General features: G+C 39.3%; 2 protein-coding genes across 5 annotated transcripts in view; one reads left to right on the forward strand and one right to left on the reverse strand.

Moving 5' to 3' along the window:
- The window catches only part of clcn1a (chloride channel, voltage-sensitive 1a), a 41,838-nt gene extending 37,517 nt beyond the window's left edge, over positions 1-4,321 (reverse strand). The window contains exon 1 of the mRNA XM_029442534.1: positions 4,261-4,321. Within this exon, the coding sequence (XP_029298394.1) occupies positions 4,261-4,311 (51 nt within the window). The 5' untranslated portion in view covers positions 4,312-4,321. The remainder of the gene's footprint in view (positions 1-4,260) is intronic.
- Positions 116-19,714, forward strand: styk1a (serine/threonine/tyrosine kinase 1a). 4 transcript variants are annotated; one of them, XM_029442542.1, is made up of 10 exons: positions 116-151; positions 9,101-9,156; positions 13,542-13,745; positions 13,869-14,105; positions 14,793-14,974; positions 15,622-15,702; positions 16,150-16,364; positions 16,727-16,767; positions 17,083-17,179; positions 18,719-19,714. In XM_029442542.1, exons 2-10 carry the CDS (start codon positions 9,102-9,104, stop codon positions 18,912-18,914), a joined length of 1,308 nt encoding a protein of 435 aa, XP_029298402.1. In that variant the 5' UTR covers positions 116-151; position 9,101; the 3' UTR covers positions 18,915-19,714. The 4 variants fall into 4 exon arrangements, with proteins under 4 accessions (XP_029298402.1, XP_029298401.1, XP_029298404.1 ...); XM_029442541.1 differs by lacking the exon at positions 116-151 and adding an exon at positions 192-437; XM_029442544.1 differs by lacking the exon at positions 116-151 and adding an exon at positions 2,017-2,095.
- Positions 19,715-19,760: the final 46 nt, after the last annotated feature.

The following is a 19,760-nucleotide window of genomic DNA, read 5'->3' on the forward strand; positions in this document are numbered from 1 at the left end:
TGAAACTTTTAGCGTCACAAGTGCATCAATATCAGGCATCAAATCCTGAGTAGCAGCCAATTTCAGGATGTCATTTAAGTGCTTGTGTGTGAGCCTTGAGCGCATCTTTGTTTTATTGATGCTCATTACAGTGAAAGGTTGTTCACAAAAGGTAGGTAGTCCCAAACATGCACAAAACCTTTGCAGCGAGGGCTGTCAATGTGGGGCACCCTGGCAAGAGATGCTGATAAAAGGTGTCCAAGCCCGCGGAGGCTAATTTGTCCTTCAAATCTGAATCACACTGCAAGTCAATTACTTCAAGTTGGATGTCGACAGATCAGAAGCCTTGACCGTGAACGGCGAGCGAAACACTGCAGTCTGGCTTTGATGCTAATGCTATTTCGCTAGCAATAAGGAAGCTAGCTTTCACTGCTGCATCGCCGATATCTCTGCTACGGGTAACAACAGACTGCTGCTTCTTCAGACCCGCTAGCAATTAATTGATCTCCTCAGTTGTCCTGGCAAGCTGTTGTATTTTTCACCATGAATCTCATAGTGGCGCCAAATATTATATTCTTTGAGCACTGAAACCTGCCGCGAGCACACAGCTTTCCCACTCACCTCTGTAAATAAATAGGAAACGGTCCATTTGCCTTGGAAAACTCTACACTCCGTGTCCACTTTTCTCCTTTTTTGACAAAGACATTTTGGGTAATGACGCTGCGAGTGTAATGTTGACGGAACCCGCCAGCTCCAGAAGTTTTTTTTACCGGCAGCTCAGCATGAACAGTTTGCTTGCTTGGCAGTGTTGTGTGCGACCCCCAGTGGACACATTTGAAATAGCACTTGTATTGAATATTTGAGTCTTCGCTGTAATTTTTACACTTTGCAAAATCATCCCGCGTGCCGGATTGGACCGGTTTGCAGTATGCAAATGAGAGGAAAATGCGGCCACTATATACATGGAATCGGAGTTTCGGGCTTCCGGTGGAATCGCAATGCATGCTGGTGTGGCAAGCCTAGAAAAGTGAGCACCAACTCTACAAGGGCCGCCATATTGGATTTCTTCTCTACGTGTTTACATTGTATTTAGCTTATTCTTCAAGCGTGTTTACATTGTATTTTTTTACATTTTTACATTGCTAGTTTTTAGTGTGTAATCATCGCTCTTCTAGTTATGGGATTTGGACACCGACATTGTGTGGTGAAAGGATGTTCAAACAGTGGGAGAAAGCTAAATAAATGGGCAGAATCTCATTGTGAGCTTCACGATTGCAAAAATTGCGACTGCAAGCCCCCGTTCGAACTATTTCCATTTCCAACAGCACTAAAGAACAATGATAGAAGGCTAGCATGGACCAAAGCTGTAAAGAGACAGGATTACAATGGGAAGTCTTGGGAGCCCAAGAAATCTTCACGGATTTGCAGTGAGCATTTCATGCAAGGAAAACCAACAAATGAATTCCCTGATCCTGAACTCAACCTGGGGTATGTAGTCTATCTACTGGATTTATATATTGACAAATGTACTTTCTATATATTGAGTTTTATAATAATTAACATTAGTTAGTCATGCTGTTGTTTTTCATTGACCCAGCCATCCTGCAATGTCAAGGGATCAGGCACTGAAACGCCACTCGGCATAACCAAAAGCTTAGTCTTTTCTTTTTCTGTGATTGAAATTCTTTCGTTAGCTGTTGGTTGATCCTCAATGCCCATCTCTGATGCAGCAAACACCCTGGCAATAAGCTCGAGTTTTGTTCCTGAAACCTTTAAATTCCGCTAGCGGCAAAATACTTTCAAAGCTTCGACTTTCCACATCTGAACCTCATCATAAGAAAGGAGTTCAGAACTCACTGTAGAGTAGTAGGTTTGTTTACAACACGCTTGAAGAATAAGCTAAATACAATGTAAACACGTAGAGAAGAAATCCAATATGGCGGCCCTTGTAGAGATGGTGCTCACTTTTCTAGGCTTGCCACCCCAGCATGCATTGCGATTCCACCGGAAGCCCGAAACTCCGATTCCGTCTATAGGCCTGCAGTGAGTGGAAGCAGAGCGCTTGCTGCGCGCACACACAACCCCACTGTCGCACATCGACCAACTCATGAATACGGTCAGTCTTAAAGTAATGATACTAATAAAAGGGGGTTATTGTACAGTTTTTAATGGCAGGCTATTGCAATACCTTTCTAGCTCTCTTATTCTAACTTGCTCACATTAAAACGAAAGATTGGGAATTAATCTAGTGTGGGCGTAATGTGTACTGGCCACACCAGGATAAGCGGAGTTCAGCAGCATGTCGGGCCATTGCATGCCACCATTGTCCCCGCGAGAGTCCAGCTCAATCAGCTGATGCAGCGAGATTCGAGGCTGGGCCAGCAGGTCAGGCCGCTCCTAGTTAATTGATCAGAAATGGCATCAATTTCTTGGACAGATAAAAAACAATTAATACAAAATGCTGAAATGGGTCGCTGAATATACCTGGACGGCCTGCCCAAGTAAAGTCTGTGTGGGAAACACTGGAGTTATTATTATTGGTATTAATCTAATTATTGTTCTGACTTATTTATTGTGTTGTCTTAATGTTTCAAATGATATCTCGAAGGGACCATTACCAGCACGTACACAGGGATAAGAACACACACACACAATGCACTCAACAATTTAAAAAAAACAAAAAAAATATACATACATATACATATACAAGTGACACAGCACTCCTGTTGAAATCTCTGCTCCCATGGGTGATAGTGTAAAACATAAGGGTTACCCCATCCCGCAGGGACTTCAAAAGCACACCCACACACATACACAGTTTAAATGACTTTGCACTTCCTGGACTATCCATAGGCATAGGGTTTCAACAACCATTAAACTCTATAGGTCACCATGATCACCAACCCTCACATGCCAGCCAATCAACACCGCAGAGGCTCGGCAGCTGGAGTGGAATACACCTTTATTTCAGAATGATTATCATTCACAACAAATTGAGTGTTAAAGGTTGTAAACATTGTTTCTGTATTTCTAAAAATTAACTTTTGCCAGATTGCTAAAATGCAAAACGTTTCTTGAATGAAGCTTCAACTATTCAAGAGGTTTTAGTGTAGGATATGCAGAAACCATTACAGGGCTACAACATTAGGCTGCATGGCTTCATGAGGAATACACAAATTGTCCAATCATATATGAAAGCAATTGTTTGTTTGTGTTTTTATGTATTGAGGAGGCTCTTTGGCTTCCCTCATCTTGTATGTCTTTCACCATATTTTAATTATGTGAACTGAAGTAAAGATTCACAGTGTGGAAAACAACACACATAGACCTACTATTGTAGTATTTATCTTGGATTGCAAACTCCTGCTGAAAAATCTAATATTAAAAATGCCAGCCCCTGCCGAACAAATAGATATTTGTTTAATTAGAACATCCCAAAGCCATGATGATAATACTCCAGATGTTCTGAGACACTCTTCAAACTGCATTGTCCAAAAACATACATGTAACTAACTACATGCACGGTGAAGATTAACACCACTGCAAATGTATGATCGGGTTTCCCTTTTTTGGAAAACACATGACCAAGCCCCTAACACACACACACACACACAAAATCATACACACCGAGGTATTAACACAAAAACAAAAATATTAATGCACACACACTGCACACAGTCACACATGTATGTACATGGAAGGAAAACTATACTGTACACACAACATTTAAACATACTGTGTCACACATAGCATTGAAGTAATTCCAAGATGTGTTAAGACCAACCAGGGCTTAAGAAACGAGGTGCAGAAAGGGTAGCAAACAGGTGGCCGACCAGAAAAGAGGTAAACAGCAAGACCGCGACATAGTGTGTGTATGTGCGTGTGTGTGTGTGCACGTGTATGTGTATGCCAAGATCAGGGGTGAAGGAAGTGCAGTGTTTAAGCACCTGTTGCGTGACCATGTGTGTGACCCTGTTGTTGTACATCTAATCAGCTAATTGGTCTTCAGCTTGTCTAGAACTCACACACACAGAATGTGGTTCATTCACAGGCTCACACACAATAAGATAGACAGGCTCCATCCATGCACATGTAAGTTGTACTGCCAAAACAGGTGCGTCATGCAAGAATGACATGGGTGATTCAGGGACAGAAACTCTAGACGCACAACCGAGAGAAATAAGCGTGACAGATAGGCTGAAGTAGAGATGAACAGATGGACATTGAAAGACAGAAAGAGCAACAGAGGGAAAGAGTAAGAGGAACGAGAGAGACACTGACCAGGGTTTGCTTGTATCTCAGAGCCTTCCTTTCCGACGCATCTGCGGCCATTGACACACTGTCACTGACCCAAAAATAAACCCACCCGCTCACTGTCTGTCTCAGCATTACCAGGACGCTGCTGGACACACACACACACACACACACACACACAGAGGGGGGGGAAACTCGCTCGGGCTGGGGTTTCCCCCCTGTGCCCCAAGCTAAGTGCTCACCCCTGTGAAGTTAAGTCAGCAGTGAACAAGAACACTAAATGTCAAAGTCATTCAGTGTACAGTACAAAATAATTATTGCTCAACATCTAAAGACACATGGGGCTTCGTCCACCGCTGTAAGGACCTGAGTCAATCAATGGCAGCTTCTAGCTTTTCTTTGAACTGCATCAAACACAACTACACTGTTTGCACGTGTGAAGCCATTTCTTTGTTGTTGCACTAGCAGCTCCTACTGGCTGGTCAGAGCACCTGTGTTGAATTAGGTGGGATTTGAGGGACAGTGTAAACCTCTGTTAATTTTGTTCCATTTCAGTTAAGCTTTTACTGGCAGGTGAAAAGACTGTTGACTCTGTGCTTATTAGGAAACACATGACAGTTTACAGAGTAAACACAGTATCCCTTTCAGAAAGTACACAGTATATTCTCATAAAGTATACAGAGCAGGCATGTCTAACTCCAATGGACTCATGAGTCCGTTTTAAACATTCAGTCCCTAATGTCCATGGCTGTCTGTTAGGATTGCTGGTTTTCATCCAGGTGGAAATATATGATATTCCTGTTGGCCCAGTTAAGACAAATTAGGTTCTACCAAACTAAAGAATTAAATCTTTATTGCAAAGGATTATTGAAAGGCATTCTGGTAAAGTAAGGAAATTGACTAAATAATCTTCACGCAGAAGGGTTGCTTGAACAAACACATTTCTCAACAAAAAAAAGATTTTTTTAGAGCAAATATTTGTCACATTTTTCTCTGTTTTACCGTGAGAATCCTATGGAGGGCGAAACCAGAAACAGAAGAGTTTACATAATAATACAGTGAGAGGATCTGTCTGATTTAGCTAATGTTTCAAACCAGAGCAACAGCCATAATTTCAGGGTCTTCCTAAATAGAATAGAATAAATGGCTAACAAACAATCACTGGCTGGTGTGAGAATTAAATCTGTGGCCTTTGAAGGACGGGTCTACTTAAACACAGGTTTACAATGACGTTAATACACTAAACTGTAAATCTTTAAATCCATTAATCTTGTGAAAACATTTTAGTTCTAGATGCATAGAGATCATTATGGCGGCTGTGGTGAAACCTGACAAAGTGTTGTCAGTCTGGGCGCGTCAGTATACCAATTTGACTTTATAAAAAGAAAGAGGGCGAGGTTGACGCAGCAGTTGAAAAGTCATGATTATTCAACACCAGTACTGATCTCTCACACACACACACCAGAGCCAGTGTCACGCCTTTCAGCTCAAATAAACGTGATAAGTGCATTGGAGTCGGTTATATTGATAATGTTAAACATGCCGGCCATCATAACTGCCCAGACAATTCACAGCACTTCCATTACTCCAGTTTCTGTTCCGTCCGTCCTTCTGTGACGTGTTTCTGTGTGGAGCATAATGGACTAAGCTAGCATTTAGCAGCTATATTCAGCAAGCTCTTAGGTGGATTATAAAGAGAGACATAAATGAGGCCATTTTCTAATATACTTTATTGTTTGATTAAAGTAGATGCATGTCAAACTCTAGGCCTCATGTTTTGGACACTGAAAATGTCTCAATCTTTCTACACTGAGAAAACACAATAAGAGCAAGCAGACGAGTCAAACTAAATCTTCACAATTTTTCTAAAACGTTCACTTTTTACTTCAGGGAATCTTTGTTACTGAGTTGCCTTGGGGTAACGCAAACAATTCCTGAATCATTTCAGCCAGTACCATACTATAGATAGAAGATAGAAGTTTTTAGGTTTTGATATTCCACCTCGACCATTACAAGATGCAACATTAAATGCATCATGTTGCCCTTCCACCGAGTGAAAGGTGTGTGCAGGTGAGTAAAAGAAAACAAGGACAAAGTGTTGGAGGGGTGGGTGTGGCCAACCTGAGAGAGAGAGAGAGAGAGAGCGAGAGAGGCAAAGAGAAAAGAAAGACACGAGTGAAAACGGTATCTTCACTGGAAATGTGTCTGCCTGTAGATATTACTATATACTGCAGACTGACTACGAAAACATCAAAAGAGAGAGTTTGGACTTGAATTTGTCCAACAACTGGAAACTTTTATGGCTCACAGGGACAGCAAACTGCATGCTTTGGCTAGGAGGAGCACAGAGAGTTTGACACCTGAACAGTCCCAGAAAGTCGGCCAGGTAAGAATACATTTAAAAAAAAAAAAGAATACTATCGAGGCAAATGATATGCTGTGTAATATATATATATATATATATATATATATATATATATATATATATATATATATATATATATATATATATATATATATATACATATACACACATTGTGCAGATACTGTATGTGTGAGAAGATATTACTGTATAACTTTATTACTAATAAATAATAACTTTGTTATTTGTGGCATCATCCTATGTGATATGTTCATCCTTACACATTCAATGTGTTTTGATCCACCGTTTTGTTTTTGTGTATCTATACACGTCGGTGTGTCTTTAATAACATAGTTTTTAGCGTCTGCTCTTGTGGTGTGTGTGTGTGTGTTTGTGTGTGGGTTGTGAGACGACCAATCTTTTGTGTTGTTGCAGGAGTGGTATTGACACATGTGAATGTGGGAGAACAATGCGGACAAACGGGTTCAGTGACATCCATTGTCTGTAACAGTGTAAAGGATGTTGTATGTGTTACCTTTAAAAAATACCTACTACATACCAGTGTGACTTCGTAAGGGAGTGTGTAATTGTCACACCAAGAGTAGTCTATAATAAGACTTGTTCCATGCTCTGTAACGTGAGGATGACACTGCATTAACACACAAAAGAGGTCACAAACACACCTGTACTGTAATGTACACGTCATGAACTTCACTATAATGCTAATACCATTATATCACTACCGCGGCGAACACAAGAGCAAACTAGTTTTAAAGAGGAGGCTGCCTATCTCTCTCTTATGTTGTTAAACAATGTCTATTGTCTAACTCACTATCGATGCTTACAAGAGTACACACTGCGATACTGCATTGTGAACAACAAATCTGTGTTGACAGGACAGCTAGTTAACGTTAGTGTTAAGCTGTTAGATGTTGGACGCCGGTGAACAGCGGTTCCATTGAGTTGCATTCATGCTCTTATCAGTAAAAATTTGTATCGGGTAAAGTTAAATTATAATATAATTGTATTATCATAATTATAATTGTAGTCCTGTGTCTAGGAACTTGAATAAATACAGTTTTTTGACGATGTTTTCAAAGCAATATAAAATAGATATTAGAGAGAATTATGTATGTAATTATATAATATTTTTAAGAAAAACGGTGCAAACCAAAATAAAGGAGTGAATGTTGAAGAACATACGATTCATTGTCTTGTTTTTTGTCTTTTACCGTTGTATCGAATTTGCATCAAGAATCGTGGAATTTGACTGGTATTGGCATCGACTACTAAATGTCTGGTATCATGACATCGCTAGTACATAGTGGTTTCCGGAGCATCCTGGAGACATCAGTGTGCTTCCATCAATCCTCAATGAGTGGCCTTTCTTTTTAACCTCCTGATTTAAATATAACATCTACTAGTTGTGTAAAATATGCTTGTTTAAAAAGACCTAGGGCTCAAGTTCAAATGTATAGAATCAAATATGCTCAGGGAAAATTTGCATACAATCGAATAGACCCAGAAAGACTCCCATTAAGTACACACTCTTACTTCCCATAAAGCTTCATGTTCTCCATCAGTTATGTTTGAACATATTTCACTTCCCTTTGTATTATTGTGTTCTGCCACTGAGTTTGTTTTAGTTACAGTCTATGTATTATCGTGTTCTGCTATTTACGTGCGACGCCTCACAAAAGGAGATAACGCCACACACTTTGATGTCACAAGCCAAAACCAGAAAATGATGTACGTGTGGACTGGGGCTTAGTGGGGCGGGAACAAATACCAAATACCACCGTCCAACTTGTCCACAAAATCTCACAAACCCACATAAACAAGCAGGTCCGTCCTGTCTCCAAATAAATATATATATATATATATAAATATATATATCTCTCTATAGATATATATGTTGATGGATAGATATAGATATTAAGATAGATATTAAGATAGATATTTTATCTTACCATTTCCCGAGAACTGTTAAGGTCTTAACAGTTTATCTGGTGTATCATGTGTGTGATTTGAGAAGTTTAATGGGCTGCTAAATGCCACCTTATCCTTTCAAGGCGTTTATGAATTTTGGCGATGGTAATGCTGATCTCTGCTCCTCTATTATCTATGCAACTGATAGCTGGGTAACTATGCACATAGAAAACAAGTTGTTGAGCATTACTTTTTATATTTGCTGTGCAAGTCCAGATAAAAAAAAGGTCACAGTTAATATTTGCTATGCAAGTATAGATTAAAAAAGACATCTTTCAGGGCGTGCACTCTGCTGTTTACTGAACTTCACTGATAGCTCTTAAAGCAAAGCTAAAATCTAAACCAGCCATTTTGTCCAGCTACAACTGTATATATAGTATTAGATTATATTAGAGGCACATGCTGGATCACTATCTAAGCTTAGAGGATTTAGGGTGGCTGCTGAGCAGAGGTAATGTTGATCTCTTCCTCCAGCTGATAGTAATGTTGTTCCATATATGTTCTTTTCCTCTCCAGCATGTCATCCAACTCCACGGCCGATAATCTGTGTGCACCAGATGACACCCTATGTAGTAAGGACACAACTGTCTCTCTCTCCTCTCCTATCCTTGCTCCTTAACCGATCGGTTATGTCTCCCTTATCCTTTACTTCTCTTCCCCCAATTCACATTCCTCATCTTTTCTGCAAATGTGCTTTCTCTGCAAACCTGAAACATGCCCATATCCTAGTATTTAGCAGCTCCTGTAACAGCTGTGGGAAACTAATGGGAACATATTGGCTCAACCCAATACTTCACATCTACAGTATATCTCAAAAGTGAGTACACCCTTTAGATTTTTGCAAATATTCTGTTATATCCTTTCAGGGGATAACATTATCCTACTGAAACTTTGATATAACTTAAAGTAGTCAGTGTGCTGCTTGAATAACAGTATAGATTTATTGTCCTTTGAAAATTACTCAGTACACAGCTGTTAATGTCTAAACAGCTGGCAACAAAAGTGAGTACACCCCATAGTGAACATGTCTAAATTGTGCCCAAAGTGTCAATATTTTGTGTGACCACCATTGTTATCTAGCACTGCTTTAACCCTCCTGGGCATGGAATTCACCAGAGCTGCACAGGTTGCTTCTGGAATCTTCTTCCACTCCTCCACGACGACATCACGGAGCGCACGGATGTTGGACACCTTGCACTCCTCCACCTTCCTCTTGAGGATGCCCCACATGTGCTCAATTGGGTTTAGGTCTGGAGACATACTTGGCCAGTCCATCACCTTAACCTTCAGCTTCTTCAGCAAGGCCGTTGTCATCTTGGAGGTGTGTTTAGGGTCATTATCATGTTGGAAAACTGCCCTACGGCCCAGTTTCCGAAGAGAGGGGATCATGCTCTGCTGCAGGATGTCACAGTATATATTGGAATTCATGTGTCCCTCAATGAAATGCAGCTCCCCAGTGCCGGCAGCACTCATGCAGCCCCAGACCATGATGCTGCCACCACCATGCTTGACTGTAGGCAAAACACATTTGTCTTGGTACTCCTCACCAGGGTGCCGCCACACACGCCGGACACCATCTGACCCAAACAGGTTTATTTTGGTCTCATCAGACCACAGGACATGGTTCCAGTAACTCATGTTCTTGGATTCATTGTCTTCAGCAAACTGTTTGCGGGCTTTCTTATGCATCGGTTTCAGAAGGGGCTTCTGTCTGGGGCGACGGCCATACAAACCGATTTGATGCAGTGTGCGGCGTATGGTCTGGGCACTGACAGGCTGACATCCCACTTCTGCAACCTCTGCAGCAATGCTGGAAGCACTCGCACGTCTATTTTTGGAAACCAACCTCTGGATATGACGCTGAGCACGTGGACTCAACTTCTTTGGTCGACCCTGGCGAGGCCTGTTCCGAGTGGAACCTGTTCTGGAAAACCGCTGTATGATCTTAGCCACTGTGCTGCAACTCATTTTCATGGTGTTGGCAATCTTCTTATAGCCAAGGCCATCCGTGCGCTCCGTGATGTCGTCGTGGAGGAGTGGAAGAAGATTCCAGAAGCAACCTGTGCAGCTCTGGTGAATTCCATGCCCAGGAGGGTTAAAGCAGTGCTAGATAACAATGGTGGTCACACAAAATATTGACACTTTGGGCACAATTTAGACATGTTCACTATGGGGTGTACTCACTTTTGTTGCCAGCTGTTTAGACATTAACAGCTGTGTACTGAGTAATTTTCAAAGGACAATAAATCTATACTGTTATTCAAGCAGCACACTGACTACTTTAAGTTATATCAAAGTTTCAGTAGGATAATGTTATCCCCTGAAAGGATATAACAGAATATTTGCAAAAATCTAAAGGGTGTACTCACTTTTGAGATATACTGTATACTTTTTTGCCACTTTTGTCTCTCTTTTCAGTCTGTTGCTCTCTCCTCCACTTTCCTCCTACTTTATCCTTTTAACCCTTAACTCTTCACTATAATTGATTCCTTCCTTTCTATTACCTTTAACTCAGCTGTATTCTATAATAACGCAGAAAAAAAGAAAATGTTGCAGTAGCTTGCTGGTAGTTTAACTATATTCACATTTGCATAGTGATTCAAGTAGTTAAATTACTTCTGTCATTTTTTTGTGTAGTTAACTACTGAGACTACAAACTATACATGTTTGGCCATAAAAGGAAGGATTTCTTTTATTTCTTTTACCATTGCTTCTCTATTGTAATTGAAACCCATTTGTCCAGCCCTGCCCCAGCCTCCACCACACACTTGACCTTTCACCTTTGTGTAGTGGCTAGATATACAGAGTAGGCTTTGCTCAGTACACACATACTTATGCACACGCATGACACTGGCCAACTCCAACAACATTTACTTGTGAGCTATGCAAATCGAGATTAAGCACACTTTTTTTGTATTATATTTTTGATATAATTTAGTATCACGTGTACAAATGTATAAATTGTACATTTTGTCAATTTGATCATTTATTTACAAAGTAGTTTGAACTACTTTTTCTAAGGAGCTTCAGTTAACCAAACTAGATTTCTCCCTTAGGTAGCTTTGCTGTAGTTCAACTTCTTTAAGTGTGAAGTAATTGATAGCTTCCCAAAACGGCAGCTTCCCCAATACTTATTTATCTTCTTAAACATACAATATTTTAGTTCCCTGTCTACTGCTTATTTTCATTAAAGTAAACACCAGCATCTACTTTATTGTGTCTGTAAACAAAGTACATACCTGTATCAACTATGAATGTTGTTGCAACATCCAGCCTCCAGATAATGTCACATGAAATACTGGAGCTCCAAGTGAAACGTGATTACACAATCACAACAGATTAAGTAATAACTGCTCACTCAGATACTGCTGGGAAGGCTTTATAATCACAGAGTTAATAATCATGTACCTTTCAACAGTAAATGGTTTCTATTAATTTGGTTATATGAAAACCAAAGTTAATTAATTTTTCAATTTCATTATAACGCACTGATACTGTAACTAAGATCTCATAAATGATGAGCTCTGTGTAGTTTTATGAGAATGACAAGAAATGCCTTACCACACCTAAGAATGTGCCACAACAGAACACGATGTTTACACAGACCAGTGGCTTTACATTGGATTCAAGAGATGTGTAAAATGATGGATTTGACGGCTACTTCTACAGCTAAAATGCAATGTAGTTATGTTATATAAGGGTGTGTTGGTCTACTACAGTATGGTAATGAAAGGGTTGTGAGTGAAGGGTAAATATTGAAGATAGACATAACTATAAAAGGATTCAATACAAAGGCATAAATAAATAAAAGCAATAAAAACAATGCAACAAAATGACTCCGGGAAGACCAGTGAAGGACTTAAAGTGAACATAATGTAATAATAAATAAAAACCTTGTGCAACCAGGAAACATTTATGCATTTCCTGTATTAAAAGTAGTCCAATAGCTCAACAGGGAAATGCATGAATGAATCAGCACCGTCTAAATCTCTTATTCTCTGAATGTCAACGCATGAATCACTGTAGTGGCCCATCCAGTTTCACTGGATAAATAGTTTAATTATATTGTTGGCAATGAAGCAACAATGCAACAGGACAAATGTAAATTCATTAGCAGCCAAGTAAGGCAGGGGTCGTGAGCAATGCAATACCGTAATAATGACAAGCAACTGTGATAAATACTGTCAACATGTGAGTCATATTAAGGTGACAAAAAGCACCCAAATAAAGACAAATAAAATAACAGTGTTAAAGAGCTAGCTATGTGTCCAAATATATGATTAAGCTATAACTGAACAGTGTGAATTCTGGGAACTGGTGATTTTAATTGCTGACATGAGTGATTATACAATCATCTGATTTAAAAGTACATTTTCTTAGCATTGTTGCCTAGCCTGTCCCATTGCAATAAACTAGGGACGCACTGTATGAGCACACATTAAATTATAAAAAATGTATCAAACAACCTTTAATTCCAGCCAGTTGCATCTTCTCCAAATACCAGTCTGACCGCAAATAACTAAAATAACATTTAGCAACTGCCATGGACAAATGACATCTTTTTTGCAGATAGGCTGATGGCCGTCAACAAGGCGAATATAGGCTGATAAATACAATAAACATATCTTTTTACAGCCAACATATTTATCCTTTCAAAGTACCTTCACCAGAACTCTGAAACTAAACCTGCACAAACGTACGCATGTCGTAAAGGAATTTGTTTTGTATTTGAACATCCATCTGAGACACAAATGCATGCAAAGAACATTGAGGATTGGAGGAGAGTCCCAGTACTGTCCTTACCTAAATAGAAGTAACAGGGGGTTAGGACATTCCCGTCTTCCTAATCAGACCAACTTGTCAGTTGGCACACAAAAAACCCAGTAACATAAAATCTTGAAAGTAAATTCCTCTTGTCTGTGACATTTACACATCAACGTCTTTCTTTCTCTCTCAGTTGTAAGGGAATATATGCAGGCGGTGATCATCGTCCCTACGCTGCTGCTCCTGGGAACCCTGCTCAGCTTCCTGACCCTGTGCTTACTGAGGTACTGTCCTCAACAGAAGCGGACAAAGATCACTGCCCTTCAACGCTACCACAGCTCATCGCACAGACACAAACAAAGGCAGAGCCATAGCCATCACCTACAGGGCATTGATGGTGAGCAATCACGCATAAGTCTGTGTCATTATTGTTCTTGTTATATTTTTCATTGTAACTCAATTTTCAAAAGAACTACACCGTGATTTTTAAATCTGCTCTTCTCTTCCTCTCCCTCATTAGCACCCCCGGGGATAAACCCATTGGAACATGAAGAGCTGCCAATGTCAGTTCAAGAAGTGCAGCAGAGTGTCAGGCCAACTCTGGCTGCAGTACCTCAGATGTCCACAGAGAGGCAGCATGGAGCCTTCAGCCAGGTTACTGCCCTGCCACTGTCCTTCTCCATGAAACCTAATGACACATACAGCCTCTACAGAGCCCGCAAGGACAACAGAGGTGTCATCCTGAGGATGCTAAAAGGTACAAAGCTAAAACTCAAAGAGGTCCAACTGCTTGTCTACTGCATGTCTGCTAAACAAGTGCAGAGAAATTATTTATTTTACTCTCTTCTCAGCAACTGGGTGATACGAGGAATGATCTGATAACTGGTTTGCAGACACTAGTTTTGTGCTTTTTTTTAATGTTCTTGGTTTTGCTTCATATCAGAGCTTCCACAGTCTCAAGGACATCAAATGGAGTGACTTTCCTTGTTAAAAAACAACAAATGATTGATGGCACAGAAGCCTTATTTTTTATGACTTGTCAAATCGAACACTTGGTGAAATCCTTATGAAATCAAACTAAATATACAATACAGTTACTGAGTAATTGTGAAGCATGGTGTTCCATATTTATCCTCATGGACCCAAAAACTGCTTTGACTGTTTATTGCATCACTTACATTTGTTTAAAATTATTTACATTACCTGTACTTACAGTACATTAACACTACTGGCACTACATATTAGTTATTGCACTACATGTTTGTTCTGTTGTTGCATCTTGTTGTTAGCATCTTATGTTCATTCTTTGTTTTGAACCAAGACCAGGGAAACACAATTTAATTCCTCTATGTACTGTACTGTACTGTACTGTACTGTACTGTGTATAGTTGGATGACAATACAGTCTCTCTTATCTCCCTTATCTTATCTCTTGTCTTCCTCAGAGACAGCAAACAGCCATGAGAAGCAGCACTTTTTGGGTTTTGCTTCCTTTGTGTCAGGACTGGGGACGCACCCCTTCCTACCTGAACTGCTGGGTGTGGTTTCAGTGCAGACGCCCCTAATGATGGTTGTTGAGGAGCTGCAGCACAGAGACCTGTTGGGGTTCCTGTGGAGATGTCGAGAGGTGCAGTAATCTTTTAATTAGCAAAACAAAGAGATTATTCAGTCAGGTTTACACTGTGATTTGCATTTCAAATTGTAGGTTATGTTTAATTTCAGACTGAAATATTTAGGATCTTTCAACGTGATCTGTAACTCATTCAGTTTATTTCAAGCTGGACACAAAACAAATAAACCTGTGGTCCTAAAGAAATGTAAAACTTTAATAAAAGAAAATATATCTCTTACCCCCCCCCCCCCCCCAAAAAAACAATTGGCACAGACAGTATTCTATTGTGAAAAATATAAACTGTAGGATCATTATTTGGTTAACTCTTAACCCTGTCCCATTACTGTTAAGATTGTGAATTTTAAGAATATAAGTACTTACCCCTCTTTGCCTTTGTGGGGCAGTATAGTGCAATGTATCCTACTACAGACAGGGAGAAACACCATCATCCATAGTAACTTTACAGTGGCAGGTTCAGTATATTCACCTACTTTTAAAACACCGCAATAAATGCCCATTATGCTTATTAAGATCATTATGAACACAGACAGAACGAGAAGTATATCATATTACATGAATGACATGTCTGGTAGTCTGACTCAAAATACTAAAACAATATATTTACACGTTATCCCTTTTCTCCACCTCCTCTCTCACTAAAGAATAACTCGGGTTTAGAGTCTTCATGTGACATGACGGAGAAGAGGATCTTCACCATGGCAGGACAAGTGGCCTCTGCTCTGGTTGGTTAAACTGCTGCTGCCTGACTGTCTGTCTGTCTATCTCACTGCTTCATGGACCAAAATACAGTATTTGTGGGAATTGTTTGGGGAAGAGACCACATTCATATTCATGTCTCCCAGCTTATACATCTATATCCTAATGTGTTATTATTTGGTGGCAAAACAAAACTCTCCCAGGTTTCGCCTGATATCTAAATTATAGAGCAAAAACATTTTGAACAGTACCTTTTACTCTTCAGGTTAAGGTTATGTTGTTATTGTTAACCTAATCACTAATAATGTGAATTCTGGAAAAAGTATGAATACATTCAGGTTAATGTTTGTATTTCTTATTTTTAGTAGCATCCTTGAAGTTCAGATTGTTCTACTTTACCACAGCCAGGTCCTCAAAATTCCTTATTTCCAGCATACCTCTTATTACCCTGTCTTTATCTGAACATCTTCTAGGAGTACCTGCACAGTCAGCGCTGCATCCATGGCAATGTGGGAGCTCGCAGCGTTCTGGTTGGTGGAGATCTGACTGTGAAGCTGTGGGGGTTGGACTCTGCCTACCGCAGGAGAACGCAGGCCGTTTCAACAGGGGAAGTAGAGGACATGGAGATGAGGAAGTGGCAGGCACCTGAAGTGCTTAGCGGAAGAACCGTCAGTCAGAGCAGTGACATGTGAGTGTCCAAGTCCTCTGTAAGAATAAATAAATAATGCATTGAAGATGACTGGCTAAGACATTTCAATGACATGCTTTATATTCAGAGTTATCTGCAGGGAGCTCGATGTTGCAGCTTGATTAGAGAGATGAGATCCATTGGATGCCTACAAAAATAAAAAAGGCACACACGCATTATAATCCTGTGTTTTAATAATCTACTTCACATGTTTTATGCACAATTTAGATTAATATACAATTTGTGTTTTAAATAGCTCTACCCTAATATTGGCTTTTCAGAGTAGATTTTTAAAAGTATGCATTTCTACCCAAGATCCTATACCTTTTCTTGACTTATAACCCTTCTCTGTTTTTTGACAGTTGGTCCTTTGGGATCCTCCTCTATGAAATGGTCTCATTGGGTGAGTGTTTTCAAATTCTAGATATACCTCCAAGACAAGTTTTTTATTTATTTTTAGAAATCATAGATTAGGACTACATAACATTAAGTAAAATGTTGGAATTTTTATTATAATTAGCAGCAAAGAAAGAAATATATGAATGACTTTTCATACCACAGGGCTGCGTTAATTATACAGCTGTTAAGACATATATATGCATATTTCTTAAACTTCTATGCCGGTCTGAAAGTAACGTTCTACAGGAGAAATCTTTTTAGTGAAAGTTTGTTAAGTAAAGGGACTTCAATCTAATATATAATATTCCCATGTATACAGGTGACCCCCCGTTTGCTCAGTTCAAGACTACCGAACTCCTGCAGTATCTACAAAGAGGAAAGCATCTGAAACGGCCGGCCACCTGCTCCACCTCACTGTAAGACAAACACGGGAAGATGCTAACTTTGCACACCAGTGTGCAAGGATCTTTAACAGCCACACATCATGTAGTTATAGATATAGCATGTAGATTACTCACCTCAAAGTGCACACAATTCTTGATTATCAATGACAGATTTGATTCCCCACCATTGATAATGACTCACATCTGGAAATAATATTGACAAACAAAATTCATTATATTGAAACACAATTCATTGATCTTGTTGAACACTTTTAAAACAAAATTTAAAGAATTAGAGCCATGAAAATGTTTTTAAATTCAACCGGTAACGAAACATACTTTTTTTCCCTATGCTTGATTTTTGGTGCCTTTTTAATAGTGGTCTCCTTTTGTGCACTTTAGGTCTTTAACTATGTTTGTCTTACATCAATGGGATTCTCCTAGTTGAATAAAAATAAATAAAAGAATTGTGGAGTAGAGGAGATGGGAGGAACATCTAAAACTCGCCAGGCTGATCAATTTTATTTTTATTTTAGTTTTAAGTGCAAATCTGGGTCTAACTCCTAAATATCAAATGCTGGCATCAAATGTCATGGTTCTTTTCTTGCTCTTGGCATGTTCATCCTTCTTCCTCCTGCTATAACTTCTACATTAACTTTAAAAAAGAAGGGCATTCTAGGAAATAACTTAACATTAGTATAAGGTTAGAGTTGAACAGAAAACCACTGTTGTTACACTTTGTCAAACAGGTTAAACAGGAATGTACAACTGTTATGCCATGTTTTGTTCAGTTTACGTTTATGATGCCTATAATGTTCAGGGTTATTTTCACACTGTCATAGCAGTGTTAATTCATGTATATGTCATAGTTAGTGCTGGTGTTGTAAATAGGGAGGGACATAAAAACTAGAAACACCCATTATTATAATGTTGTCCATCACTTAAACATATAACTAAATGTACACATTACCGTCAATGTCAATACAAACTGTACATTAAAAACTTCGTCAAGACAGAAGTTATTAATATACAAACTGTACATTAAAAACTTCGTCAAGACAGAAGTTATTAATATACAAACTGTACATTAAAAACTTCGTCAAGACAGAAGTTATTAATTGCATGACATTGTACAGGTGTAGCGTTGATTGGCCAGAGTGTAAATTAACTTGGTTAACAACCCAGCTAGCTAGCTAGTAACGTCAACCTAACAACCAGTTAACTATACTCTCTAACTTAGTTAGCGTTAAACAGAATTAATGCGTGCTTTTGTTTTATTGTTAATATAATTTACTCTAGATTAAATGCAACCTCCTTTTCAAAGAAAAACGCGGTTCAAACCTTCTTATGTAAAATAAATTTGCAAGTAACAGCTAACGTTAGCGGAATTTCGTTAACGTTAGCTAGGAACCTCACATTACTTTCCGTTAGTTCAAACGAACGACGACATGAAGGCCGAGAGACGTCAGTAAAATGTTGTTATAACATCCAAGCTGTGTTTCTAAACAAGCATATTTCGTGCTGGGTTTCAGTTTTGAGTAAAAGTGTTTACTGTTTTACCCTGTTCTGTAGGTACTCCATCATCAGGAATTGTTGCCACTGGCGCCTCGAACAACGCCTGTCAATGTCGGAGCTCATTAGAACACTTCAGACGGAAGAGCAATCAGCCAATGGGAGGAACGTTCTAAGAGTGACTGAAACACTGGACATCGAGAAGTACCTGCGGGAGGCGGGATATGGAGAGGTGTACGACTATGCTGTGCTCTGAATGAGACCGCCATCAGTCAGGACTAAATTTGCGTTTTTGTAACACCCAGGACTGCAGCAAGAATGAAGAATTTTTGAAAACCAACATTGCACATTGTTCATGAAGTACAATTTTACTTACTCACTTGTACGTACTATTGGAACACTTAAACTTGTATATGTTTAAAGAGTAATATATGGATTGTAAATACTTTTTTCTTCTGTAAACTATAACTATGGTCATCTAAAACACTAATGTAATGGAAAACAAACATGCCCGTTTTTTTTTATTTTATTTTTTATAACTAACAAAAGTGTTTAGGTGAAGGGACCAGGCAAAAGTACCAGTGCTTTATTTCCATGTCTTCTATATAGAGCATCAAATGATTAGGATGTGGGCCTTTTGTTTGGGGTCTTAAAGCTTCAACCACAGCTTGTTGCATCCTCAAGACACATAGTTACATGATACCATGTATTCACTTACATCCTGAAACCCTTAACCAAAAAAATGAGTCAGCTGGAATCTCAGTTCGACATGGCCCTGGAATTATTGCTAATGCACAGAAAAGCTGATACAATCTTCCAGTGACTGTTCATCAACAGAATAGTGTAACACCTGGCCCTAAATTCAAAGTTTAAAGGTCTGCAGCAGCAGTAGGGCATAGCAATTGGTCAATGTGTTACCTTGCAATGGTGACAATGACCCTGTTTGCTAAAAACAACCCTTGCTCTATACACCTGGAATACTCTGTTCTCATGTGTCAGACAGAGAAGCTCATTATGCATATTTAAAGCAATCCATGAAAAGTCTGACATGCAACTAAAATAAAAAACAATATACAAGTCAATTATCCTTCAGGGTTAGGTG

The sequence above is a fragment of the Cottoperca gobio genome, chromosome 11 (genome assembly GCF_900634415.1).
Source record: "Cottoperca gobio chromosome 11, fCotGob3.1, whole genome shotgun sequence".
Classification (NCBI taxonomy): Eukaryota; Metazoa; Chordata; class Actinopteri; order Perciformes; family Bovichtidae; genus Cottoperca; species Cottoperca gobio.